General features: G+C 49.4%; 1 protein-coding gene across 3 annotated transcripts in view; it reads left to right on the top strand.

The window, feature by feature from the left end:
* Window positions 1-24,669, top strand: part of LOC113973443 (mitogen-activated protein kinase kinase kinase 3-like) — a 76,492-nt gene extending 51,823 nt beyond the window's left edge. For 2 of the 3 annotated variants that reach the window (XM_027695544.1, XM_027695542.1), the window contains exons 6-17: window positions 185-298; window positions 1,806-1,917; window positions 8,881-9,014; window positions 11,717-11,790; window positions 13,938-14,005; window positions 15,878-15,970; window positions 16,953-17,147; window positions 17,951-18,099; window positions 18,687-18,818; window positions 21,701-21,830; window positions 22,406-22,583; window positions 23,818-24,046. In XM_027695544.1, coding sequence (XP_027551345.1) covers window positions 185-298; window positions 1,806-1,917; window positions 8,881-9,014; window positions 11,717-11,790; window positions 13,938-14,005; window positions 15,878-15,970; window positions 16,953-17,147; window positions 17,951-18,099; window positions 18,687-18,818; window positions 21,701-21,830; window positions 22,406-22,583; window positions 23,818-24,046 — 1,608 coding nt within the window. Of the gene's footprint in view, window positions 1-184; window positions 299-1,805; window positions 1,918-8,880; window positions 9,015-11,716; window positions 11,791-13,937; window positions 14,006-15,877; window positions 15,971-16,952; window positions 17,148-17,950; window positions 18,100-18,686; window positions 18,819-21,700; window positions 21,831-22,405; window positions 22,584-23,817 lie in introns of all 3 variants that reach the window. The other variant, XM_027695543.1, reaches the window with a different exon arrangement.
* The last annotated feature ends 1,867 nt before the right edge of the window (window positions 24,670-26,536 follow it).

Raw genomic sequence — 26,536 nt, 5'->3', positions numbered from 1 at the left:
AACTTGGAAGAAAATGTTAAGAGCTCGGCAAGCTGCAGGGCATAGGGGCTCCGTTTTCCATCGCCTTCTTGGGTTCCTCCCTCATCCCCCTATTCCCAGGCTGCTCACTGTAAGAATCTGGCTTCCTCTGTTTACCCAAAAGTGTGACATTGCCATTCCCCGGTGTTTGTTTAATCCCTTCCAGCTCCTGATCCCACTGAAATCCCAAGAAGATTTGGACAAAGCGCTGGAACAGTTGGAGCTGAGCCCTTCCCTGAAGAGCCTGCGGATCCTTGTGAGCGCTCCAAAGAAAGCGAATGTGAGCCCTTCACCTTCTCTGCTCTTTTGTGTCCGGAGCGAGATGCCTTGTTATTGTGTAGGGGAGTGGAAAAGAGTCTCCTGGCGGTGAAGAGCAGAGGGCAAGCTGGTCATGAGAGGGGTCAGCCCTGCTCTGGCTCCGCAGCTCGGAAATACTCCTGTCATAGTAGCCCAGAGGCTGAGCTCAGCTCCCTTTGGCTGCTCTGGCGTCCCATGAAGGGTTAAATATCAGATTGATCCTCAAATAAGGCTAAACTCTGACAAAACCCCTTCTGCTTTCCACCTGGGGATGCTGCCACCATTCCTTTGTCACTTCTCTGTGTTCGAGGTGATGCCCTGGCCCTTGCTGTGCTGGGTGGCAGTGTGGGGGCTGTTCCCTCCATGTGCTGGGAAGAGCAAACTGGAGAATGCTTCAATCTCGTGCAAAGCTGTCTCTGTTTTTTTCCTTCATCTTTATTTATTTATTAGTTTTTCCTGAGCTCAGTGGTTTTGCAGTTAATCCTGTTAGCTTGACCTCGCCTGCACAGAGTGTCTTGCCAAAGCACATGTCGTGCTGCCCCAAGCACGGCCTGTAAAGCAAGGGATTTGTAGATGTTGCAACTCTGTTTCTTCTTATATTTCCTAGAAGTACTGGAGAGACTGGGAGTCTTGAAACTCACAGTGCTTGTCCTCATGCTACCACTGGTGCTCGCAGCCCCTGGAACTTCTCCACTCCTTTTGAGAGGCTTGGAAAGTGCAGGGACCAGCTCCCCAGGGGAAAACTGAGCCATCAGTTGGGGTTTCCTAAATCCTGGGTGGAAATGGGGCAATCTGCCCTGGCAACTGTGGGAACACAGCAGTATTGCAAGGCAGCTCCTAAGAGCAGAGAAGCCAGGTAGATTCCTGCGTACCTTTGAAAGCAGGTCCATCTCTTCCTGAAGCTCCTGCGTGTAGGAACACATGTTCCAAGGTCATACATGAAATTACCACAAAATCACAGCATCCTGTAGCGTGTTATCTCAGTAAGACTTGGCCTCTACCATTTAAGTTACCATCTAGATATGCATTTCTTTGCTCTTCCCTTATCTTTCTTCCCTGGTAGAACCTGACTCTCCGCTCTCTGTTCCTCTGCCCTGTTACAGAGGAACCTCCTGCAGTGCCAAGGCTACCACTGGAGTCTTGGGAGCATGGAGGAGAGGTTCTGATTTTGGGGTCCCAAGTGTTTTCAGGCCAGGGATCAATCTCTGTATCTTTCTGGAGATAACGCAGAGCAGGAACAATCTTTTATGTCAAATATCTGCATTTACCATTATCTATTGGAGCTTAATCTTACTAGACTTTTACAAACAGATGTGAATTGTTTGTGAATGGTTTTTGGATCACTCCAGATTACGTGCGTCTTCTTTCTTTTTTTTTTTTTTTCAATAGTTCTTGGGTAATCGGGTCACGGGGAGCCAAACACAGGGTTTCACATGGTGTGTCCACAGGGCTCTGGCCAAGTCTGATCATTCCCTTTGTCTGATTACCAGCTCCTCCAGCCAAACAACAGCAAACAGCATGAAATGAGGATCTCCAGGTCCATGGGTGATATCATGGGATCCCTGTACAAGGACTCCGAGAGGACGCGCAAATACTCAACAGGTGGGTGAAACGCAGCGCTCTGCGGGGTGTTTCGTGCTGTTACTGGCTGGCCACCACCCCCTTTCTCCTTTTTGTCACAACCCTGTGGGTGTCACAGTGTGGATGGCCACCCTGATGTCCCCCACCAGTGACTCAGTGCAGTTGCTGCTCAGCCTGAGCAGCAGGCTGAGCTCAGGCTGAGCTCCTCAGCCTGAGGAGGACGCTCTGCAAGCTGCACAGGTCGGACAAGGTTGTGCTGAGCAGAGTTATGTTGGGCACGAAAGTGAGGAGAACAGGGGACCTAGGGTGTGATTTGGTGGGGGGGAAAATGCAGGGATAAAAATTTCCAATGAATTTGATGCCACTGAGCTTTATCAAAACGAAGAGAGAGAATCCACAGAAAGCCAAGGATGTTTGGGACCTTGACATAGTTATTCCTTTAACCACGGGCTGTCGTTCTCTTGGCGTATCTCCCCCTTTCCCAGCTGGCAGAGTCATGTATCTGAATGGGCTTGGGCTCCTTGGCTCCTGGGCTGGGACCAGCTTCAGCATGTCCAAAAGGACCAAATGTGTGCCCCCCATGCCACCACTCTGTTCTTGTGGGTGAAATGACATCTGTGGTAGCTGGTTTTGTTGTTTCTCAGGAGAATGGATGTGTGCAGTGTGTTGTGGTGGTCACATTCCAGAGGAAAGGGAGCATCCCTTTCCTTCAGAGGTGCTGGGAGTAGGTACCTGCAGCCCCTGAAGCCAGGCTGGCAACAAATGCCTGGTCTCTTCTTGCAGCCCTGCAGGGAGTAGATTTTGTTCATGGTCTCGTGTGGTGCTTTCTTTGGTTTTCTGTGCTTGAGTTTATGCTCTTCTTGCTTTCTAAAATACTCTGAGCTTGTTTAAATGACAAGTCCTGTTGATCAGTTGGCTGTGGGAGCTTTGTTTGAAGAACCTTGGAGGATTTTGTGGAGAGCAGGGTGCCTTGTGTAAAACTGGTAAAGCAGCACACAGAACTGTGTAACGGGTATATTTATTCATATTACAACCTATAGGCAGGATTAATGATTTTTTCACACAGTGAATGTTCTCTGCCATATCTGTGGATGCAGGTTGCAGGGAAATTTCTACAGATCCTTATTGTTTTCATGCAGTTATTCACCAACTGTAGAAATTATAGCCTTGGATAAAGTGGGGCCTCCTATACAAATGTACATGAAGAAATACTTCACCCTCCAGAGATCCTCTGTATTTATATGGCAGTAAATGCTTCCAAACTCTTTTCTCTGTGCAACAAAAGAGTGTTTTTCTCCAAGGACTTGCCCTTTCTCTGCTTCATAGCCTGTGCTGCCTTGATAACATATCCTGTGGTTTGCTGCATCTCAGACAATGATATATAGGAAATGTTCTTCCAGGGTAGGTCCAACATACCCCTTGTGCAGCCATGCCCAGCTCTTACTGAAGCCAGGGGTGGGTGGTACATGTACAAGAGCTCTCTTTGGGCCTGGTGTTTGGATGTACCAGGGTTGTCTTTTTCTATTGTTGTTTTTTTTTCCTAGCTCACATGGCTCTTGAGAGTTTGCTCAGAGTCTGGCAGAGTCACTCAGATGACCCTGAGTGAAATGCACACACAAATACATGGTAAGGCACAGAGCCTCAGCAGAAACTGTGCTTGAGCAAAACATCTCTGCTGCTCTTTTTTTTTTTTTTTGGCACTTGTTAAGCTGTTAATGTAAGCCAGTGGAGAGCTGTGGCACTGGGAGCTGTCACTGATGTGTGAGCCAAGCGTGATGGGCAGAATTGATTCCATGTGTAGCTGTGCTAGGGAGAAGATGAGTTCTTCCAAAGTTAAGACTTTCCTGCTAACTTTTGTGCCATGTTTTGGCCCTTGCTTACTGTTTTGGAGCTGCTGTAGTACCAGGAGAGTCACCAACCAGCTCTGCACCGCTGACTGTGAGGTGTCAGTGCCTTTGAGAACATCCTGAGCTAAGACAGGGCAGACAAAGGATGAGATGTCAGTTCTGCAAGGGTGAGAGCCTGAGGTACAGATGGGTTTTGAGGGAATGCCTGAATAGCAGAGTGGAGGAATGGGCATAACGTGCTGGTTTAATCTAACAGAGGAGGAGGACTGGGCAGCAGTAAATGTAGGACACAGCGTGTGCTAATGTTGGGATCTTCAGGAAGCTCTCCTGGCCAGTTGCTAATGCACCAAAACCAGTGTCCTCAGCACTGCTACATAGTCAGGAAGCAAAGGTAACCAGCCCACCTTACAGTCATCCCTCTGTTTTTTTTCCACATAAACCATCAATCTTGCTGTTAGTTTGCAAAGAGGTTGCAGCAAACCCTCTGCATGATAACAGGGGGTTACTCTTCTCTTTGGAGTTGTCTGGGGTCTGTATGAAGCTGCTGCAGCTCTGTTTAGGAGGTGTTCACAATCCAGCAGATGCAATTTTTGACCTCCTGAATCAGAGCTGGGTAATCCAGCAGCTGGGTAGGAACTCCAGTGAGCTGAAAGGGAGAGCAGTGTTTCAAATGGAGCATTAAACTGAATGTCAGGGAATAGACAGACAAATATGATCCTGTGTTTTGCTTCCCTGAAGCAGGGATTTCACTGAACTTGGTGGATAGTCAAAAGACAGCCTAAGAGGCTGGGAATTCTTTAGGAGAAACTATTCTTCACTTTCAGTTGCAAGGTATTTCACAGTGTTTTCCTTCTGCTGTCATCAAAGTGGTTGCTATCAAGAGACCATCTTAACTCAGTTCAGCTTTTCTCTTGAAGCAACATTTAAAGGGAGATTCAAACTGACTTTATAATAAAAGGTAGTTCAGGGTCATGTTCTTCATGTTTCTGAGATGTCTCATGTTTTTCTGCTGACTCTGCCATGTAAACAGCAGCAAAAAATAATAAAACTCTATGTTATTGGCAGAAGCACGTTGGAAGGGATGTAGATGTTCTGGGGGAGACTTGGCTATTTTTGCTTCTGCTGGGCAGAAAATGTCTTCACTCCATGTCCCTGAAAAACCTTATGCAAAGTCAGTATTTTCTTTTTATTTTTTTTTTGCATAAACCTTTTCAGTGGAAATCCCCTTCCCGTCTTTTGGTGACCAGCATCTGCAAATGTTCATCCAAGTGCCAGGAAACTTGGACTAAAATCCTTCTGAGTTCTCTATTTTGAGATAACTGAGGGTTGTTTTTATTTACTTCGAGGAACTACATGTTTCAGAACATTATCCACAAATTATTTAGGAGCTCCATTCCAGAATCACCATTTCAGTGGAAACTTTTTCCAGAAGCTTTATTTTTTTCTTTTTTTTCCAGTGGTTTTCCATGGTGGCAAACCAGGCTGCTGAGCTGTGGCATTGTGTGCCTGCCAGCCCTCTCCAGACCAGGAAAATTGCAGGAACTGGGATGGATGAGACCTCATTTTGAGAAGAGGTGGAAAATTTAGCTCTGTGCATCATGCCAGCTGCTTTAGGGCTAGAAAATAGGCTCTGTCCTGCTTATTAATATAGAAGTACCCTAAATTTGCCTTAAATCAAGGTGCAGTAATTCATCCTCAGAGGATCAGTGTAGAGAGGACGGGACTTGTAGGGGTCCCATTGAAAAAGAAGAAATGAAGGAGATTTGGTCCACCTGCTCACACCTCCCCCTGACAGTCTGAGAGTGAGAAGTGTCTTGCAGGTTTCTCTCTTCCTCTTGATCCCTGAGTTTCTGCCAGGGCTCAGAGGAACACCGGCACATCTTGACGTCATGTCCCTCGTCTGGCTCCACGGCAACGTCATCCAGGGCTGGGCTCTCCCTGGCTGCAGCTGTGAGCTCAGGCAGCTGCCAGCAAACCCTCCCCAGCCCTGACTCTTAAGGGGCTTCTCTTCCCTTCTTGATGCTGATCAGTAGTGGATGAAGTTTTGGGAAGAGCAGGGGGAGGATGAAGCCAGGGAATGCGGAGGCGGAGGTGAGCCAAGCCTGGCACGGGGGAACTGGCTGTACGTGCAGCACCACGAGCTCTGCACACACTGCATGAAAGGCACTTATTAAATAAAAATAACAGAAGGGAACATGAAAGACCCCAGTGGGTGCCAGCAGTGACTGTGAGTCTCCGTGCTGTCCTGGTTCTCCCTCCTCGGGACATGCTGTGCTCTGGTCTCAAATATATGGCTTTACATTAGTGTGTGTAACATGTGGAGCAGGAATCCCTGCCCAAAGCACCTTGCCCCAAAGGGTAACCGAGGTCAGATGCTCAAGCAGTGCCAATCTGCAGAGTTTCCCTGAGTTCAGGAATCCTAAACAGAGCTGCTGAGATCTGACCAGCAATGGGCCTATAAAGAAGTGCCTCACAGCCTGCCCCATCCCCGGTGGAGCTGCCATGTGATCCTGTACATCCCAGGACAATCCCCTGGGGGCCTCCTCTCTCTGCCTGGTGCTGCTGCTGTTTCTTGAGTGTTAGGTCAAGTGTAAAGAGCATCCATGATGTGTCAAACAGGCACGTCTGGGCTTGTGTCTGTTCCTTCCTCTGCCTCAGGGTGGGTAAAGCAGCATTATCCAGTATATCCAATCAACCTGGTGTTGCCCCCCCTATGAATTAAGTCTCCCACTGAGTACCACAGTTGCACTCTCTCTCTCACTCTCTCTCTGCCTGACCCCTATTTTCCATTTTCCCACTCCTTCAGCAGCACTGGCATTGCCTGAGGTTTTTTTTTAACAGGACAGGATAGGGTTGGAACAGGGAATCAACCTTGAGCTCTGGGGCTCTGCTCCCACCGCCTCCTGTGTTCCTCCCAAGTGGATGGGCATGCCTGGATGCAAAGCAGCAGCAACCAGTGCTCCTGGAGGTGTGAAGCTGCATAAATTACTTTGGCCAGCACTTCTACCCAAACAACCTGGCTGAAAGGGCTCTGGTTCAATCCAGCAGTTTCCAGGCATGCAAAAGCCTAAGCATTTTGTTTAACTTCCTCACCTGCTGGGAAATAGCTGGTGTCTTATCCCCTTTTAAAGTTTTTTGGCAGGAAATGTGACTCTGGAAGGTCGAACACAACTAACCTATGGCTGGGAGTAGTTGTTCCAGGCTAAGGCTTAATGCGAGATCGTGCAAAGCCCTTGCACTTGTGATAAATCTCATTTAACTCCCTGGGTTCAAAATCAAACAGGGCTTGTACAGCTCTTTGTAATACCGAAGATTTTCTGGGCAGTAAATGAGTTACTGGAGCAAGAGAACCCAACAGTGCACGAGCAGACCCCCACCTCGTCATGGCAGCGACAGAAATGCTCAGCAGAGCTAAGATGAAGCTGTTACACTGTGCCAAATCCTCTGGCAGCTTTTTGGAGCAAGAGCCACCCAAAAAAGTCCTTATGCTGCATTCCACATTGGCATCTGCCAAGCAAAGGAGGGGATGCTGATGCAGTGATTTATCCAGGGTGCCCGAACTGCTCAATGGTTAAACATTTGTTTATTTATCTTCCAAGAGAGGATGCCGTACTTCCCAACTGGTTTTGTTTTTAGGGCTGGTGAAAAGCCAGGTCCTTATGAGCACTGCAGCACTTGAGAGATTCTCTCCTCTTGATCTTGGCGTTACTTCAGTTGGAGTTTTTTCGCTGTGTTCTTATCCTGCAGGAAATCTGTGAAGGAAAAAATAGGAAGAAGAAAAAAAAGTAACTCAAAGCCATATGATTTTCATTTTTACAATCCGAGAAGGAAGATGTATCATGGGACAGAAATATCTGTGTGTTTGGTATAAATCCAGCAAGCCTGATTTAGTGATCTTTAGTGCTGGTGTGACAATGTTAACATTAGCAGCTCCTGATGTGTATCTGCATAAGTGAAAGGTGGGGACTCGGATTTGTGGTGTTGATCACGCTGATGGATTTGTGCCAGAGATCCACCTGGCACAGTAACTGTGATGCAGAATAGCAGCAGAAGAGGGAGAAGTTGTGTTGATTGGTCAGTGTTGACTTTTCATGATGGGATAGGCCCCTTCCCAGCCCCTTTCTCTTGTGCTTAGCCTGGGCATGTTGTTACCAAATGGTAGCAGTGAACCAAAGATTTGGCAAGAGCATCGCAAAAATGGATATGAAGTGTAAGGAAACACATCTCCATGTGATTCCTAACTCCTCAAGGATGTGTGCTTTTCAGAAGTCTGCTTAAAAACAAGTTGTTGTGTTGTGTGAAAGCTCATGTTGCACAATGCCGACCAGCTAAGGCTCCAGCACGGAGCAGCACGGACCTCCGTCAGCAATTCCTTGCCATGAGGTGATGACAGAGCAGGGATGGAGGGGAGTAACCACAGAGAGAAAGTGGAGCCAGGCCTGTGCATCTGGGCCAAGCAAGGGCAACAAGACCCAAAACGTAAAAAGGCACAAGGAATCAGTTAGAGTGGATTTGGGGAATAAGGGGGAGGAATGGGTCATCTACGTAAGTAAGCTGCAGAGTTCTCTCCCAGGTGCAAAATGGAAGCTGGTTTTCCTTCATCTTTAATTTCATGTTGGGAAAGGATAGAGAAGGGTGTTTGAGCACAAATCGTTTTCCGTATAAGAAGTGTTGAAGGGATGTTGCACTCAGTTCACCTGGGCTGTTTCCCAGATTGCTGAACAAGGCAGTGACGTGCTCCAGGGAGGAAATGGCCCGGAGGTCAAAGAGGGGAGGTGGGTTTGGAGTTTGTGGTTTGCTTTGAGATTGACTGATTGTATCACAACAAAACTCTGGAGCCCTTTCCTTTCTGGCATCAGCAGCACGCCTGGATACAGTGCACAGCTCTTAGCATCCAGGGTGGGTTGAAGTCAAGTCTGCTACATGTTATGTGGCCCCATAGCAACAAACTCTCCGTGTTGCAAACACTTTGCGGGATGCCCATAAACAATATCACACCTCTAGATCCTCCATTCCCATCCACACAAGCTCAAACCCAGCAGCATCTCCAGGAGGTCTGTGATCACTGGAACAGCATCTCTGGAAGGACTTGGGCTGGCAGGTCCCCCCTTTGACCTGTGCCTTTCCCATGTCCCAGGCTCTCTGCACACCGGCCGGAGCTCTCCGCCCCCGGGCAGTGTTCCTGAGGAGCAGCAGCAGATCGCCCGCCAAGGATCCTACACCAGCATCAACAGCGAGGGCGAGTTCATCCCCGAGACCATGGACCAGAATGTGAGTGGGGCTGGGCTGTGTGGGTTAAACTGGGACAGCGTTGGGAGCGAGGGAGGCTGAGCTGTGGGAGCTGTTCCCACGGTTACATCCCCAGCGGGGGCCGTGCGTGGGGCTCAGGCCAGCTTTTTCCAGGAATGGGTGCCCCCAGGCTTGGCATGCCTGAGAAATGGCAGGCCCGATTTCCAGGAACCCTGGAAGCCAGCTGCAGTGGGGATGGCAAATGTGCTCGGGCACCTCAGGTAGCTCTGGAGGAGCAGAGATCTGGGGCACACGTGTGCACCAGCTGCCAGGCCATCGTGGCTGCAGCCTTCCCAGATCCCGTGGACCATGAGGGAATGTGCCAAGCAACCGATTGCCTGTGATTGCAACAGCCTGGGGATATCAGCAGCTCCTGCTGCTTCCCATGTGCAGTTTCTGCCTGAGCTCCAGTTACAGTTCTTGGCTCTGCCCACAGCCTCTCTCTGTGGTTTTGTGTCTCTGTTCCTCTCCCATGTATATATTTTTTTTTTCCTCTTTGAATAAGGAGTTTGTGTATTCCAGACTCTCAGTATTAAAAGAGCAGCAAGCTCTTCAGTAATGAGCAGTACCCCTTCCTCCAGCCAAACTGGTGCCCATGATGGGGAAAACTCTGCAGTGTTGAGGGACTGGAGGGGAGCAGCTTACATCTCCCTCTCTCTCCTCTCTGCTCAAGCTATAGCTCTAACTCTGAAGAGCTGTGGATCCTGTGAAGTCAGCTGGGAACATAAGTCATTCTCGTTAAGCTCTTGGGAGTGCAGGGTGAAGATCCACAATTTGCAGGAGGGATGTGGATGGACTTTGGGAAGGCACTAAGTTCACTCTGTCAGGGTGCTGTGCTGGCCTGGGGAGATGTGCATTCATTCCCTACGCTCCAATAGCACCCACTGGCTCCCCTTTTGTGTGCAGGCTGTGCCAGTGTTTCCATGGCAAAGTTTGTGTTTGCAACGATTTATTATACAGCCATTAATAAAATAAGGAGCAGTCACTCCGGGTGAGTCTTGGCAGTGTCAGAGTGCAGATGTATCGTGTGCTCCCTGCAAGCCAGAAGTTGGCTTTCTGTTGTTTTCACATGCCTTCCAAACACGTTAGGGAGGATTAAGACAAAGTGTGTGCATGCAGGGGAGGGTCCCCATGACCCCCTTTGGGTGTAAATCAGTGCAGCTCCTCCAGCTGTTCACAGAGCTCCATCAGTTCAGAGCCCTGAGCCTGCTCCTGATGAAGGTTCCCAGATGCTCTCCTTGCTTTTCCCCAGCATCACACTGTGGGTGGCTTGCAGCCCTTCTCTGGTGAATTAAATGCGGGGAAAAAGGGAGTTTGAGGGTGGTTTGGGTTTTTTTCCTTTTCTCATTGAGCAGCCATGCTTTTCCCTATATGGGCTTTTCCCTATATGGGCTTTGCCCTTTGTCCTTGTACTGCTGCTTCTATATGTGCCTCGCAGAAAACCACTTAGAAGCTGGAGCTTGCTGCCCATTGGGGGATGCCCCTGTGCAAGCCTGTGATGTAACTGTGGTCTTGAGACCAGCCTGGCAGATGAACAGAGGCTGAGTATGGAGAATGCTCCAATTCCCAATTTTATGCTTTTGAGAAATTAGTGTGTTTCAGCATTAGCTGCTGGGAGAGACCTGGCATGACTGGCAGAGGCAGGGAGTGGGTTTTAGGAGAGGTCTTCATCCTCTTTGGCTGATGCATTTTGAAGGGTGAGGGTTTTGGTTTAAAACCTGGGAAGCAGAGAAAAATTGCACTTTGCAGTTGGGCCTGTCCAGCCAAAACAACAGGAGCTGTTGTGACAACCGGTTGAGGAGGTCTTACAGGAACAGCACATGGAAAGGGAGGCTGTTGGGGAAGGAGGAGCGATGTGGGAACCAGCAAAGTGTGACTCCACGTGGTGTTTAACCCTCGTTGCTCAGCTTTCCCGGGAGTGAGCTGGGCTGGCTGTGGAGCAGGGCTGAGCAGTGTGTGCAGCCAGGAGAGAGCGTGGTGCTGCCTGCAGCACACCGTGGCCCGGAGCAGGCTCTGCTCCATGTGGAAGTGCACACAGCCCCTGGGTTTACCACTCCATACAAACCCTCTATTGTTACTAACCAGCTATAAATAACCCCGGCCAGTACAATGTCTCATCCAGGAAGCAACACAAATGCAGCTTTTGACTCACTGAGCTGGTGAGAGCCAAGCCGGTTCCTCCGGCCAAAAACCCTGATGATGCTGCGCTTATCAGCGGAGACGAAGGCTGGGCTGGTGTGCCAGGGCAGCTCGGGAAGTCAGGAGTCCAGGGTTGCAGTCCTGGCTGTGGTACACAATATCCACTTGGCCTTGGGCACATCTTTTGTGTCCTGATACATATTTTCTTTTAGTATTATTATTGTTATTATTATCATATTTGAACACTTTGAATCTCGTTGACTTCTCCTCATGCTTTGAGCATCATGGCGCTAATTATCTTTGCCTCAGTTTTCCTGCTATTGGCAAACAGCAGTTGGAAAGAACAAAAAAGGCAGAGAGGGCATCATAAGTGGATTTCCACTGGGAAGAAAATTTTTGTTAGACTGAGTCTCATCCCTGTGGGACTGGCATCAGCTGGTGTAAATCAGCTGGCTTTGGACAGCTTTGTTGATTCTGCAGAGGTTCTGGAGCTTGAGGAGCTGCAGTGCATGGTTTCATTGTTTCCCCTTTACTTTCACTGTCAGATGCTTGAAGCTTTCATCAGCCCTGACAACTCGCTGTCTGGGAGCTGCCAGTCGCTGGACAGATCTGTGGACAGGTGAGTTGTGCTTCCCACCATGTTCACCAGCTGAAATGCAGCCTCTGCTCCACAGCGGGAGAGAAGTGGAGTCAGCGGCATCCCCTGAGATTTCTGCTGGGATGAGGATGCACCTGAGCGAAACAAATTTATCTTTAATGCTGAAAACCAGATCCTAGCACAGATGTCTGTGGGATGGTACGATTTGAGTTGCAGTAATCTGAGCTGGACAAAGACAGCCTGGCTTTGTGTGCCCAGGTTTTCTTCTTTTGTCAGACCCCTCTCATAGAATTATGGAATGGTTTGGGTTGAAGGGGACCTTAAAGATCACCTCGTTCCACCCCCCTGCCATGGGCAGGGACACTTTCCACTAGACCAGGTTGCTCCAAGCCCCATCCAACCTGGCCTTGAACAATTCAAGGATGGAACAGCCACAGCTTCTCTTGGCAATCTGTGCCAGGGCCTCCCCACCCTCAGAGTACCTCCCACCCCTGTGGCTCTCTGCAGTCACCAGGTCAATACTCCATTAGCCTCTCCATGTCCCCTCCTCCCCGGGCATGCTGTCTGCTCTCCATTGACCACTGGTAAACTCTGCAGCCCCTGTGCACTGCCAGCAGCCACAGACGTGTCAGTCAAGGTGCTGAGGACACCAGACAAGCAATAACTAAGTTTAGCTTCTCAGCAGGAAGCAACTGGGACACGTTGTACTAACCCAGGCTGGGACTCAATGGCTGATGCGGCTGCTCGGTCCCAGCTCACGCGTGCACAGAAACTGTATGTTTGCTGCTGTGCATAAGACACTGTGTCCTTTTGGGAAGCAGTATATTATTTTTTTCCATCTGCATCAAAGATTTTCTATTTTTTTCCGCTGTTGCTTTTGCCATCCAGCACCGGGGCTGTGTTCCAGCAGGTCTGCGTCGGGTTGATTGTGTAGCGTGCTTCGGGTTTGCTGCTCCGTGCGCTTTGGATCTGTCTCAGCATCGTGGTCCATTTCCTTTTTGTGGCTTTTAATAATTTCCTGTGATGTATTTGCTCATTGTTACGGCCGTATCGAAGCTGGATTCCCTGTGCTCCCGGCCTCTCTGCCCCAGCTTTGCTTCTGCACAGACTTTGCCGGGAAGAGCAGCAGAAGGAGCGCGGGCTGGTTGTAACACTTGTGCTGGGAACTGAGAGAAGAGTTCTGGGCGTGTTTGTGAGAGGGTGGTATGGCTTGATTTCACATGCAAAGCAGGCAGGTGTGTTCAGTCATGGGGTCTAAGGAGCTGGAAAAGGCCCAAGAAGGGCTGTGTTATTCCGAGGCAGAAAGAGGAGTGAGACTATTCCTGCAAAGACGTAGCTGAGCCCTTGCAGCCAATTCCTTGGGATGGCATCAGCTCCAGGGAGCAGAGCGAGTTACCAGGCATGGTGGCCAGGCTGAGGCTTAGGAACAGCACAACAAATTCCTCTCTGCCATAACAATGGTCAACTTGGATGTGAGCAGGTTTCAGAGCACTTCACAAAGCTGATTTCTGCTCTGTGCCCATATTGTTGAAAGGGAGAGTGGCAAAGCAATGTGTCCAGATCACCCTGTTGGCCCTTACAGAGCCTGGGGTGAAACTGGGATTGCTGAGGTCCCCTTGCAGTGCTTTGTCATCTCAGTGTACTTTAAAGACCTTGAGCCTTGAGGCACCAATCCCACACTCTCCCTCCTGGGAGTGTGCATGTTCCCAGTGGTGGTACAGACCCTCCTGTGAGAGGAGGGTGGGGGATGATGTTGCAGAAAAGGGGAAACCTGCATGAATTGGGCATGACTGAAGGACTTGAGTGTGTACATCTGCAGCAACTGAACAATGCTCATAGAAAGCAGAGTTGCATAGTTGAATACTCAGTGCTGAGGGCAGAGAAATCTGCAGCCCTCCTGTGCAGCCTTGTGCACAGGTGTTCTGATCTTTGGCTGCTTCTTTTCAGCCTGGTGACTGTGGTTTTTGCAGCATCTCTTTTGTTTGCCACAGGAACAAGCTGTGATCCAGTAAAGAAAACCAATCTTCATTCTTGTGCAGGATGAGGATGGGAGCTCAGCGATCAGTGCAGCTTGTGGTTTAGCCTGTCCTTTCCAGAGTCTATTAATTCCATAGCCTTTCTGATATAATAAATGTATCCTGCTTTTTTTTTTTTTCATCTCTTTGCAGCCCTCCTTTTACCCAAACCCCTGTTCCTGGAAGGAAGAGCCATCCCAAAGACAGCCTTGATTGCATGGGTGAGCACTCTTGGTGGTTTGTATTTGCTTAAAAGTATAAAAAGTATGTAGTGAAGAGGCTGGATAAAGGCTATTAGAGAGATTGCACTGCATGGAAAGTAATTAAAAGCAATCAAGCAAACCAGCCCCACTGCTTAGGTTACACTTCAGAATTGACCCTGCAATGATCAAACCTGAATGTTCTCTAAAATTAAAAGACCCAGAGCATCAAACACAGGCAGGGCTGCTCTTGTCTTCATTAATCCTTCTTGACTCTGCAGCAGTGCTGGTAGCACTGAAGAACCTTTGGGCCTGATTTGGGTATCAATTTACAGCAACAACAGTCCAAACTGGGCAGCAAGGGCCGTGAAGTAGATGAATATAAGCAAGTAAAGCTTTTGAGAGATCTGTGTTGGAAGATGTTGCTGAGAGGGCCGTGCTCTTGTGTTTGGAGAAAACTGTGAGGTGCTGACAAGCTGCAAACAGCCTTGTGGGGTCACCTTTTGTCTCTGATAGTACCTGGGAGTTGTCCCTTCTGGATCTCCACTTCCTACAGAGCAAAACCCAACTCTCTCTAGGGAGTTACACCTTTTCTACTTGCATTAACAATGATCTGCAGTAGTGCAAATGCTGTTAGAGAAACTTACTGGTAACTTGCAGGGATCATAAGTTACTGCTTAATCACTTATAAACATCCAGCTGGTTAAATCATGGAAACTCTGCAATATTGTAATGACTTGCACTATTAAAAATGAGCAAATGGCAGCCAGCCTGTGGCAGGAGAACTCATTCCTGGCCTGAGGCAGGATTTCTAGATTGAACTGCAGAGATGAAGCTGCAGTCAGTCCACGTTGCAGAAGGTTTTTAATGCTCCCCCCGTGGCATTTTGCTTTGAGACACCACTGGGCACCATCGCTCACACGTGGCTCCCCGAGAACCTCTTGCCCTGTCCTTGTTGCTTCTCCTGCTGACCATATTTCAGCCATTATGTGCTCCTTTTGGCAATCAATGCTGAAGAGCAGCAGAGGCCAGGAACAGACTCCAAGGAGCGGCTGCTGGCCCCAGGCTAAGACAAACAAACAATCAGAACTGGCTGTGTCATTAGAACTGGAGGGAGGAAAAACAGCAGGTGAAAGATGGGGAGGGATGTTTCAATCTCAAGTTATTTGGTGCTACCAGCAATGGCTTCCTGTGCTGTGGCTCTTATTAAAAAAAAATGTCCTTATCTCTTATGTCCATCCGTCTCTCTCATCATCCCATTTCTGAACTCTGATGGTCTTTAATCCCTTCTGTATATTCTATCTTTCTAGCATTTAATCAAAGTAAATATAAAAGTTTGGAGCTCTGGAGGTATAAATTGGTCCCTGGCTTTCAGAGGTGAGGAGTCGCATCTGAGAAGAAAGAGGGGAGAGATTGTCCGGTATTGGCACAAGTGCTGGATTTCTGCATTTCCCCGGAAATAACTGACTTCAGAGCAAAGGTTTTGGGTATATGGATCTAGGCCTGACCCTGCCTGGCAGTTCTGTATCCACACTGATTTTTGTGTTTTCCATGTGCAAATAAGACGTTTAGTGCTCTGCCTTGGAAACTAGGCATGGTTCATGTTAATCCTCTGCCTTGCACTTGAACAGTGTGGGCCAGGGTCCATAAAGTCAGCAGTTAAACCTCTGCCTTAGGGGCACCAAGAGCAGTGTGTCTAACCCTGATTTTCCACTGAGGAGTGTGTGACTGTGGACCGAATTCAGAGGGAGCCTTGGGGAATGTAGGGTTGTGTAAATGAACAGCTTGTCACCTCGTTCTTCCCTGTAATTCAGTGTTTCCCGTAAGAAACACTCTGGGCATTTGATGCGGAGCTGATCTCGGAAACATGCGTGTCTTCTTCCCTCCTGTCAGATTTCGACATCCCGTTCTGCGAGCGGTTTGGGAAAGGCGGGACGTTCCCGAGGCAGTACCACCTCTCCCAGAGCCGCAAGGACTACAGTGATGGTAAGAAAAGGGTGGATGATCCTTCCAAGGTCTTGATGGCTTGTGGCAGTGCTTAGGACTGGAAAGACCTGGGAAGGAGAGGTTTCTAATAAAGGGAGAACCTCCAAGGAATTTGGGATTCACTTGTGTATTCTGAGGAGCATCCTCTGTGCGACCTTGAGGCTCTGCTCTTGGGAAGTGCTGAGCATCTACGGCCTGTGGGAAAGTCAGTGCTCAGCTCCTCCGCTGCTCACACCTGCAGTTTTAACTTAGCCATGTGGGTGATTGGCATTTCTCATCCCTGGCAAAGTCAACCTTTCGGTTTCCCTAAATTGCTTGTTTTTGAGGATGCTGTTTTGTGACCTTTACAGCAGGTTTCTCACAGAGCTGTAGGAAATCCCTGAGCAATTTCAGGGTAGCAGTTTCTGTTCTATTCTCTGTTTTCAGCTGTTGAGTTCTGTGCTTTGGGGACCACTCCATCACCTTTTTCCTGCTCTTTCCTCCACTGTGTGAGACTGCAAGTGGTGGGAGGCCAAACTGAATTAGAATCAAATTCCCTTGGGAAAAAAGTAGTGAGTACATGCAGAGAGCATATTGAGCCTTCCAGAATGAACTTCATCTCTCACTGACACCCCTGTGAAAGCAGGACTGGCACTGCTGTGTGGTCATTTGCGTTATGGACTTAGGGGATGGCAGGGATAATTTGCAATGTAAATCCCTGCCTGTTCAATGTTTAATTGTGATTAACAGCCAACAAACCCCCTAATGTAATTAAACAGTTGCAAACCCCTCTGGAAGCACCTGCATTAGATGTAATTCCTGCTGTTATCAACTCTTAAATTGAATTTAACATGTTTGCAGGGCTTTGCTTCAGTTTAATTACAGTTGTTTTGTTTAATTTGAAGAGGTGAGGATCTGGGCAGTGACGTGAGAAGGTGGTGACAGGTAGGTCCAACCTGGTGTGTGTGTTCTTGCTGTAACTTTCCCCCTTTTTCTCCTGCAGGTCGGAGGACTTTCCCCAGGAGTTACTTCCCGCAGGAGAACCTGTTCCAGCTGGTCCCCTCCAGCAGAACCAAGAGTTTTAACGGGGACAGCAAGCTCAGCACGCTGCAGTATGATGAGTACAGGCCCAAATGTTGGAACAATTGTGAGAAGGGTCTGCAGGTCTTCAGCACCTCCCCTACGAAAGCGAGGAACTGTGAGTGAACCAAAGCCCCGAGTGCCTGAGGTCTCAGCAGAGCTGGATCTCAACACAGAATTGAGTTACGAAGACCTGCTGAGTTACCATGAGCAGCTGAGTCAACCATGGGTGAAAGCACCCCCAGCACGAGGCACATTCATGAGCTTGTGTCTCAATGAGAATGATTTAATACAACACACTGTATCTTACCTTGGCCTTGGGGGCGTCAGCTGGTGTTCAGCACTTACTGGGTGGCAGAAAATTGCTTGTGTGTTGGACTGTCAGTGTGCTCATGCAGCAGAAGCTTCAGGGAGACTTGGGTTGTGGGAGCAAATGCATCCAGAGGCTCCACTCCTTGGATTACATTGCTGTCACCCCAGCACCCAGGCTCCTCTGCCATTGCAAAACTGCCCATACTGTAGAACTTGGTGCATTTGGGGCCTGTTCAGTGATAAATAACAACCTAGGAATGAGCAGTGAGATAAAAAAAGTCCTTACTGGTCCCTGCCTGGGTTGCTGCTCAGCCATGCTGTATCTTGCTAACCACTCCCAGAGCAGAGGGGCAAGTCCAACACTGGCTAAGAAAACAGTTTTTGGAGGAAGGACTCTTAATGAAATAGGACTTTTTGGGGACTTGATACTGCTTTGTGCTAATGCAGACTGGGAGACATCCCCCCATGCCAGTAGCACCAGTGCTAAAACTGGTTTGTCCTGGTGCCCTTGGGAGAGGGTGGCTCACTGACTGCCCTGCACACTGTCGGGTCAGGAGGATGCTGAAGCCTCCCTGATGCACTATTTGAACCCTCTCCTCTCTTGTACAGCCCTGCAGGCACCTGTGAACTGGAGGCTGGGGAAGCTGCTGGGAAGAGGAGCTTTTGGGGAGGTTTATCTCTGCTACGACGCTGACACTGGGCGGGAGCTGTCGGTGAAGCAGGTGCCTTTTGATCCTGACAGCCAAGAGACAAGTAAAGTGAGTATGAGGGCAGGACTGTGCTCTGCAGCACCTTGGGGAATTGTGGGCTGGAGGCTGAGGGTGTCTGTGTCCCTGATGGAAGGCAGTGTGTGGAGGCAGGGTGTTGTTTTCCCTCTCTAGAGTGGTCCTGAATGGCTTGTGGCACCAATCAAGGTGCTCTGGTGACTTCTCTGCCTCTTAGTCCCCTGGTCACATTGGCCTGCTCTGTCTCAGGTATCATCTCTTGCAGGTGTGGCTGCTCTTCCTTGGTTTTGTCCTTCTTGCTCCCCTTCACCTTCTTTCCTCTCTGGGCACTGCATTAGCTTTGCTGGGGACTTCACTTACACCTTTCCAGAAAAACTCCTGGAACACAAGTAATAATAAGTAAACCTGTCTCAAAGCCAAGTCCTTGTGTATCCCATGTGTCTCTCTCCTTACCTTTCTCTTAGAGCAGTGCTCCTCATTTCTGAGCCTCCTGTGGCCAGTTTCTTCACAGGCAGCTTCACAGGGGCTGCAAAAAGTGTGCTCAGCATCGAGCAGTATTTGGATAATATTCCCAAAGTTACCATTCCCTTTCACCAGGAAGCATGTCTGTTTTGTTACAGGAGGTGAATGCTTTAGAATGTGAGATCCAGCTGCTGAAGACTCTCCGTCACGACAGGATAGTGCAGTACTATGGGTGCCTGAGGGACCCCGAGGAGAAGAAACTGTCTATCTTTGTTGAATACATGCCAGGGGTAAGTGTGGCTCCTGTCCTGAGTGGCAGAAAACAGGTTGAGACTGTCCTGGAGTTTGGTGAAATTTGGATCTGGAGCCAAACTATCCAGCTGAGCTGCTCTATAGCTGATGAGCTAAACCAGAGCACTGGATGCATCCCTAAGGGCTTGGGAAAGCTTAGGATGTGAGTCAGATGTCATGGTGAAGCCCCTCAACGTGCACTGGGTGAAACGAAAAGCCTTGCAGGCAGGTTTTAGGTTTGAATCCTGGAGCAGGGTGTGTTCACAGTCTGGAATCTGCACTTGGTGAATGTGGGATGTGATCCAGGATCTGGCTCCAAACACTGTGGCCTGAGCCCACCCTTAAGTATTTATTGCAAATCCCTGCAGGAAGAGCTAATAGTACAACTGTCCTCCCACAGCTGTCACCAATTATTTGTGGCTTTTCAGCACGTGTGTATTAAAAACAGTGTTACTCACTTGGAGCCTTCTGTTGAGGACAGAGCTTTTTGTGGGGAGCGTTATCCTCTCGTGCACGAGCGGCTTCAATTTGTGACTTTGCTGATATAGGATGAAATAGCCCCTGGGAAAAAGAAGGTCAGAAAGCTTTGAGGGAGTCTAAGCAGGGCTGGAAAATGTACATGGATGAGTTGAACATCTCTTTCTGTTTGGGAGCTTGTGAATTACATCAGCCATTAGACAAAGTCATCGGTTGGTGTAAATCAGCATAACGCTATTTACATTGCTGGAGGATCTGTTCTTCTAAGTCCCTCCTGTCCAGCTGGATTTGTTCCCCAGAGTGTGGGAGAATAAACCCTTGTTTATACAGATATTTGTAAGGTCAGAAGGGACAATTAAGTCATCTGGTTGCAAATAATTTTGGTCTTTAGTAAACGTGCTAGAAGCTCTCCTAACACATCTTGCATGTGAGTGGTCAGGTGGACTTCCATGCATCTGAGTCCCTTCCAAGCCATGTCCTCCCTCTCTCCCTGTGGGCAGACATCTCATTTTAAGGTTTCACCACGAGGCGTGGACCCAGAGGAGTAAATCCCAGGAATTCCAGCAGTCCCCTTGCTGCTTATTCCGCAGCGTGCCGATGTTTGTTAGCAGCCAGGAAACCAGCATTTGATGCTGGGGCAGCGTCCAGCAGGGCTGGAAGTTCAGTGTTTGTTTTTTTTAATGATAAACCCGAGCTCTGACCAAATACAGATTGACTTTGCTGCTGAAACAACAGTTCATTTCACAAAAGCAGCTCAGAGCTCTGGTTTCCAAGGCCAGTGGAAGTGAGTGAGTTCCCAGACCTTGCAGGGCAGCAGCTCTGCAGTACTGGGTCTGGCCAAACTTCCAATTTAAGACAGACAGCTTGACAAAATCTTCATGGGGCCAAGCTTGGGTGCATCATTAGCTTGTTGTTCCTATGAACCCAGTTAATAGCTGACTTTGTAGTTTCTGTCCTGCCCATGAGCTATTTTATTTAACTTGTGCTTGGAAAACAGAATGACCACAGGCCTCAAAGAACCCGTGTCCCCTTCTTGTTTGATGTCCCCCCTCAGGGTGAGGGAGGACAGCATAAGAAAGCTTGTTTGGTTGTGGGTGAGTGAACATACCCTGCATACAGGTTGTGTGAGGGGGTCATTTAGAGCATTTTGGGTGGCTCCAGCAGTGCTGTGAAAGGGAAAGGAGAGGCCCATCCACAGGATCACCACCAGCCTCAAAAGAAGCCAAAACAGTAGCTGGGCAGAGCAACAGCAGAGTTGGGTGGATGTGGAAAAGCTGATAAAGTTTGACAGACTGACTTGGAGCAGAGCAGCCACTGTTCCCAGAAAAGAAGGACTGGCAGTCTTGGATCAACCCCAGAGCTGCAGAACAGGCAGAAACAGCATGAGTTTCCCCTCCTGCTTCCCAACTAACCTGACTGCTGGAGGTAGAGCTGGGTGTGAACCCCAAATCTTCCTCTGGTTCATCCTGCTAAAACCCGGCTCTGGTGCAGTGAGACGCATCCAACTTCCAAGTAGACAGAAAATGCAGCTAAAGCCAAGGGTGTCAGCCTCTTGCAGATGATAATATGTGCACCTCTGCGTGCTTTCCTCTTTGATCAATAAAATCAAACCCGTTTGAGAGATTCAATTAGTAGCAAATTGTCTGCCCTGGGTCTTTTTGTTGTGAGAGGGTGGTTGTCCCTCATGGCCGTGGGTGCTTCTTGCTGTGTGAAGTTTTGGGAGGAAGCTTCATAGAAGACTGAGTTCTCTTGGGCCCAAGAACTGACTCTCTACAGCTACCTGAAAGGAGGTCGTAGGCAGGTGGGGCAGGTCTTTTTTCTTAGGTAACAAATGATAGGACAAGGGGAAACAATAGGGAAAAGGGAGATTTAGATTGAGTATTAGAAAAATTCCTTCACTAGAAGGGTGGTGAAGCATTGGAACAGGCTGCCCAGGGAAATGAGCAGAAAACCCTGGAAGTGTTCAGAAAACACATGGCTTGGTGTTGAATGGCAGTGCTGGGTTAATGGTTGGACCTGATGATCTCAGAGGTCTTTTCCAACCATAAAGATTCTATGACTTTAATTAGTCGAGTTGATCTTCTCACTTTGAGTTGTAATTCCTCATCAGTTTGGTCCATCTCCATGAGCTGGTGACACCCATCCAGCCACTAGAGGGGGAAAAAGGTCTGTAGTGCTGCCAGGAGGAAGCACAGACCTTTTTCTCTGCTGGGATCTGGGACATGAGGACAAATCTTTCCTCCGTTCAGCACTAAGTGGACTTTTATCTTGCTGTTTCTACACAGAATGGTTTGGGGTTTTTTTTGAGCTGGATGATAAAGTGGTCAGGAAAGTTTAAAAAGTTCCTGTGACACGATAGTTCTGCTGGTCCTTACGGCAGGTTCATGTTGTTTCTTTATGACAGGGCTCAATAAAGGACCAGCTAAAAGCTTACGGTGCTCTGACCGAGAACGTCACACGGAAGTACACCAGGCAGATCCTGCAGGGAGTCTTCTACCTACACAGCAATATGATTGTCCACAGGGACATTAAAGGTGAGTGGATGACAGAGAGGCTTCTTGCTTGCTTGGATTTGTTCAACCCAGCCTCCCCCGGCCCCAGTATAAATTCTTGTGCACAGCATGGTGCTGGGATCTCACATTTAAAGTATTTTTGCCCCTGCCCTTCACCAGCTTGAACCATGAAAATCTTGAATGTGCAGCTGAAACCAAAATCTTGTGCTGTCTTCTCTCGAGAGGGATTGTTGTTAACTGCCCCTGCACATGTGAAAACCTGGTGTAACCCAGGAATTGAGAGGCTCTGGCATTCAGAGAGGTCTGGGGCTCTGTTCTGCTGTCTGTGGGTGGGGAGGATGATCTGTCGGCTCCCATTCACTGCTCATTTGGGAAACGTGCTGAGTGAGGGGCTGGTGGGAGTCAACCCCCTTGGAGAGCAGCTGCTTTAGGAGAAAAGGATTTTACATAATGCTGAGTCCAGCCCCACCACGGCCCTTTGGGCCCCCTCGTGCCTGGTTCTGTGCCTGTGCCCTTCCTGCTCTCCTCACTGTGGCCACTTCAGTTCAGGTTGTTGCTTTCATCTCTTGGGGTTTTGTCTTTGCTTTTCGCCCCAGGTGCCAATATCCTGAGAGATTCTGCTGGAAATGTGAAACTTGGAGATTTTGGGGCCAGCAAACGCATCCAGACCATCTGCATGTCTGGGACTGGGATTAAATCTGTCACGGGAACACCGTACTGGATGAGCCCAGAGGTTATCAGTGGAGAGGGCTACGGAAGGAAAGCTGATGTGTGGTAAGGGATACAGGACAAACCCCACCGCTGCTGCTTAAATCAAGCAATCCTTTGGGGAAGTTGTAATGGGAGCAAACAGGTGTAGCCAGTAGTTGGAAGCAGTGCAAAGGATGGAAATAGGAGACGTATGTTAGGATCAGCCATGTGGATATCCAGAGGGAGCATGTTGTAGCTGAAGATCCCAAAACAGGAGCAATCAGAATCAGAGCTTGCTTTTGGAAGCTCTTGTCGTGTGTGAGTATCATGTTCAGCTTAGTCCCATAACTGCTCTCAATTCTGGAAAGCAGGTTGATAACGAAGTTCACTAAAAGAGCTGTTGAGTTTTGGCAGCCCTGATTTTAGGTTGCTAAGCCGAGCTCAGAGGCTCAGGAGATCTTAAGAGGCCTTTCAAAATCTGCTCCTGGATGTTTGCATGTGGCTCAGGCACGAAGACAACAAAAACTACTGGCTGCTTGTGAATGATTTGATTTGTGAAGGATGTCAGATGGAGCCTGAAAGAGTTGGGATAACAGTATTAATCCTTGCAATAAATGAGGAGGAAGTACTGCCTTCAGTGTGCTTTCCATTGCGTGCCCAAGCAAGTAGGTTCAACAAAAACTAGTCCTTCCAAGAGAACCCTATTTGGTGGGGGAAACCTAGGGAGTCCTTAGCAGGCGGCCATGTACCCTGCACCACCTCCCCTGGCTGATGAAAGGGAAATGTGGTTTAATTTTTTTAGGATCAGCTATGAATGGAGGTGGCAGAGTGTCCCTGCTGAGACAAGGACTCCTCAGCACACAGAGGGAAACCTCACAGGCTCTTTGCTGCTCATCTGATGTGTTCTTTCTCAGATACACCTCAGTTGAGAATGAGCAAACATGTTTTATTCTGGCTCAGCTTCCTGGGGAGCTACATAGTATTGCTGAAACTATGGTGTCTGAACCTGTGCCTGGCCTTCCCTTCAGGGGAATGCCCTGATAAGATCTCTCACGCAGTTTTATGAAACTTAGTATCTGATGGTTAACATAGGCAGAAAATCCACCAGCTTTAAGGCAAGGCTCCTGAGTTCACTCCTGCTGTGGGAGTGGAAATCCCAGTGCCAAGTGTGACCAGGGAGCTTTGGGGGACCTGTGCTCACCTCGTGTGTGTTTGCTTCCCACACAGTCCATTCAGGCAGGTGATCAGACATCACCTGCAGGGCCACCACCCCTGCCCCTTTCCCGCTGCCTCACCCCTGTGCTTGGCGCTGTTGCAGGAGCGTGGCCTGCACCGTGGTGGAGATGCTAACGGAGAAGCCGCCGTGGGCAGAGTTCGAGGCCATGGCGGCAATCTTCAAGATCGCCACCCAGCCCACCAACCCCCAGCTCCCCGACAGCGTCTCCAGCTGCTGCCGAAACTTCCTCAAGCAGATCTTCGTGGAGGAGAAGCGGAGGCCGACGGCCGAGGACCTGCTGAGACACCCCTTCGTCAACTGCGGGCTCTGAGCCCCCGGCAGCGGGGTTGGGAAGCGCCGGCGGGACGGAGGCGGCCGCTGGACCCGCGGTCAGACCCCTGCCCGGGGCTGTCCTGGCAGTGGCCCCCGCAGGTCCCTTCTCGCTCGTCGCTGCCTCGGCACCCGCCGCGCTGTTGGATTTTCAAGCTGCGTTCGGGACTGTTGGCGCCGGGAATTCGGAGCGAGGGGTTTCCCGGACTGTGCGGGTGCTGGCCTGGGACCACGTAACCTCCTCGCCGCCAGCGGTACCGGGGTCGCCCCCCCTCGCCGTGTAACTGATCTCTTGGGGGAAGTGCAGCAAATGGGGTCTGTCCCCCCAGCACAACGGCGGTGCTGGCAGCACCCTCAGGACCGGGGGAGGAATCGGATGCTCAGTGGCCATCACTGCCTTTCGCAGAGGAACAGAGACAGGGCCTTCAGCCGAGCCGGAGGAGATGATCCTCGGACCGCAGAGTCGGGGGGACCCGGGTGTCCCCGTTCCCAAGGGGACCGACCCCTCTGGAGCTCGTGGGACCAGCCGGCGGCTCCGGGGGGGCGGCGTTTCAATCTGTCCTGTGCCTTACGCGGTTACAATCAAGGAGTGATGCTCGACTCGGAGTCGGGTGTGATGATGCAGCAGCCGTGTTGACTTTGCGTTTGTGTGCGAGTGTGTGTGTGTGTGTGTGTGAGTCTGGGAAGAAAGGGGTCTTCTCGGGGTGCAGGAGGTCTCTGCTGGGTACACCCACGGACGGATGCCCGGGACCCCTGCCACAGACTGTGGGATGTTTAAATGACAACGGTGTTTAAATGCTGTCGATGCTGGCAGGGCTCAGCATCAGCCAGATCATGTTGGAAACCATCAGGATTTAGGTGGGACCTGAAGGGAATCTCAGTGAGGACGGCTCTGCTCATAGCCACAGCTCTGCTAATCCATGCCCATGCTGGGGCTGGGGGGATGCCAATGTGTTTTGGAAGTGGAGCTGTAGGAAGAGCCCAGGGGGTCTTTGTAAAACCCAAGTGAGTGCCTAAAATTAGGCAGAGACGACCAGTGCCTGTGGATCTGGGTGCCTCCTCCTCCATGCCTTGTGGGACCATCTCCAGGTACAGGGAAGGGGGATGTCATCTCCCTGGTGGTGCCCAAGGGAGCAGCTGCAGGATCATGGAGCCTCAGACCAGGGGAGTGGATCTGCGGTGGTCGAGGGGAGCTGGAAGCAGATTTCTTCCCACGGTAGATTTGAAGTTGTAGGAGAAAATGGGCCAGTTGAAAGCAGAGCTGGGCTGTGGCCTCTGTCCCTGCTGGAAAACCTGGGTAGGGAGCACGCACAGAGTCCCTGGAAGGTAATTAAATAATTAATCAGATCTTGGTTGTTTTGGATAAATTAGTTGCTCCATCCCACCTCCCCCTTCCCTGCGGGGTTAGCTAGTTCCACCTGGCTCAGCAAAGGGTTAAATAAGAAGGTATTGGGAGGTTCCATCCTCAGGCCAGCGCCAGACACAGGTTTATTTTAACACTGGCTTTCATTGAAAATGAAAAGTGTTGCTTAGACTTAAGAGGAAAGTGAGAAATTGGTTGTTTGTGTGAATACATCCTTGAATTCTTCCGCGTGGAGGAGATCAAGGCTTTGCAGTGCTGGTGTGGCAGTGGGAGCATTTCTGCGTCCTTAGCTATGAAAAGAGAAGCAAAATTTAACAGGTTGCCCAGAGAAGCTGTGGGTGACCCTTCTCTGGAAATATTCAAGGCCAGTTTGGACGGGGCTTGGAGCAACCTGGTCTAGAGGAAGGTGTCCCTGCCTGTGGCAGGGGGCTTGGAACGAGATGACCTTTAAGATCCCTTCCAGCCCAAACCATCCAATGATTTTATGATTCTAAGGGTTATTTCTGTTTTAAAATAATGAAACTCTGTGAGTGTTAGGGCAAATGAAAAGAAATAGCTAAAATAATTCCCTATACGTTTGCCTGAAAGCTGCAGAGGCTGGTTATTGCCCAGGCTGGGATCCAGGGAAGCTGGGGAGCAGTGATGGAGCAGCACTGGGGGTTTGTGCCAGTCGACCATGGCAGTGATGGACAGCTTTCCTTGAGGGGGTAAAGTCACCCCTTGCCAAGGGGGAATGAAGGACTTTATTCTGTGAACAGGACCAAATCCATCGGTCTGGTCAGTAATATGGGATGGCTGGAAACAAATACAAGGGAAAAAAAAAAATCAGTGTTGGCTGGGAAGGGGCTTGACAGAAGAGAGCAACAAAGTACGTGTTCACCAAAGTTTAAAAAAAAAAAAAATCAAAACCATTTTTAAGCTGTTTTCTTCTCTTTCATTGAATCTGTTTGGTTTGGGTTTTCTCAGTCCTTCAGTGATGGGTGGGTGTTTTCCTTCTCTCCAAAGCCTTGAGAGCAAAAGGCTCTCAAGCCCAAAACACTCCCAGGACCCTCAAACCACCCAAACATCCCGTGGATGGATGTGGCTCGTGGGGATGTGTGTATGTGTGTGTGTGTGTGTGTGTGTGTG

This window comes from Neopelma chrysocephalum, unplaced genomic scaffold (assembly GCF_003984885.1).
Source record: "Neopelma chrysocephalum unplaced genomic scaffold, ASM398488v2 Primary Assembly neopelma1_101, whole genome shotgun sequence".
Classification (NCBI taxonomy): domain Eukaryota; kingdom Metazoa; phylum Chordata; class Aves; order Passeriformes; family Pipridae; genus Neopelma; species Neopelma chrysocephalum.
This window is presented reverse-complemented; position numbering and strand designations above follow the sequence as displayed.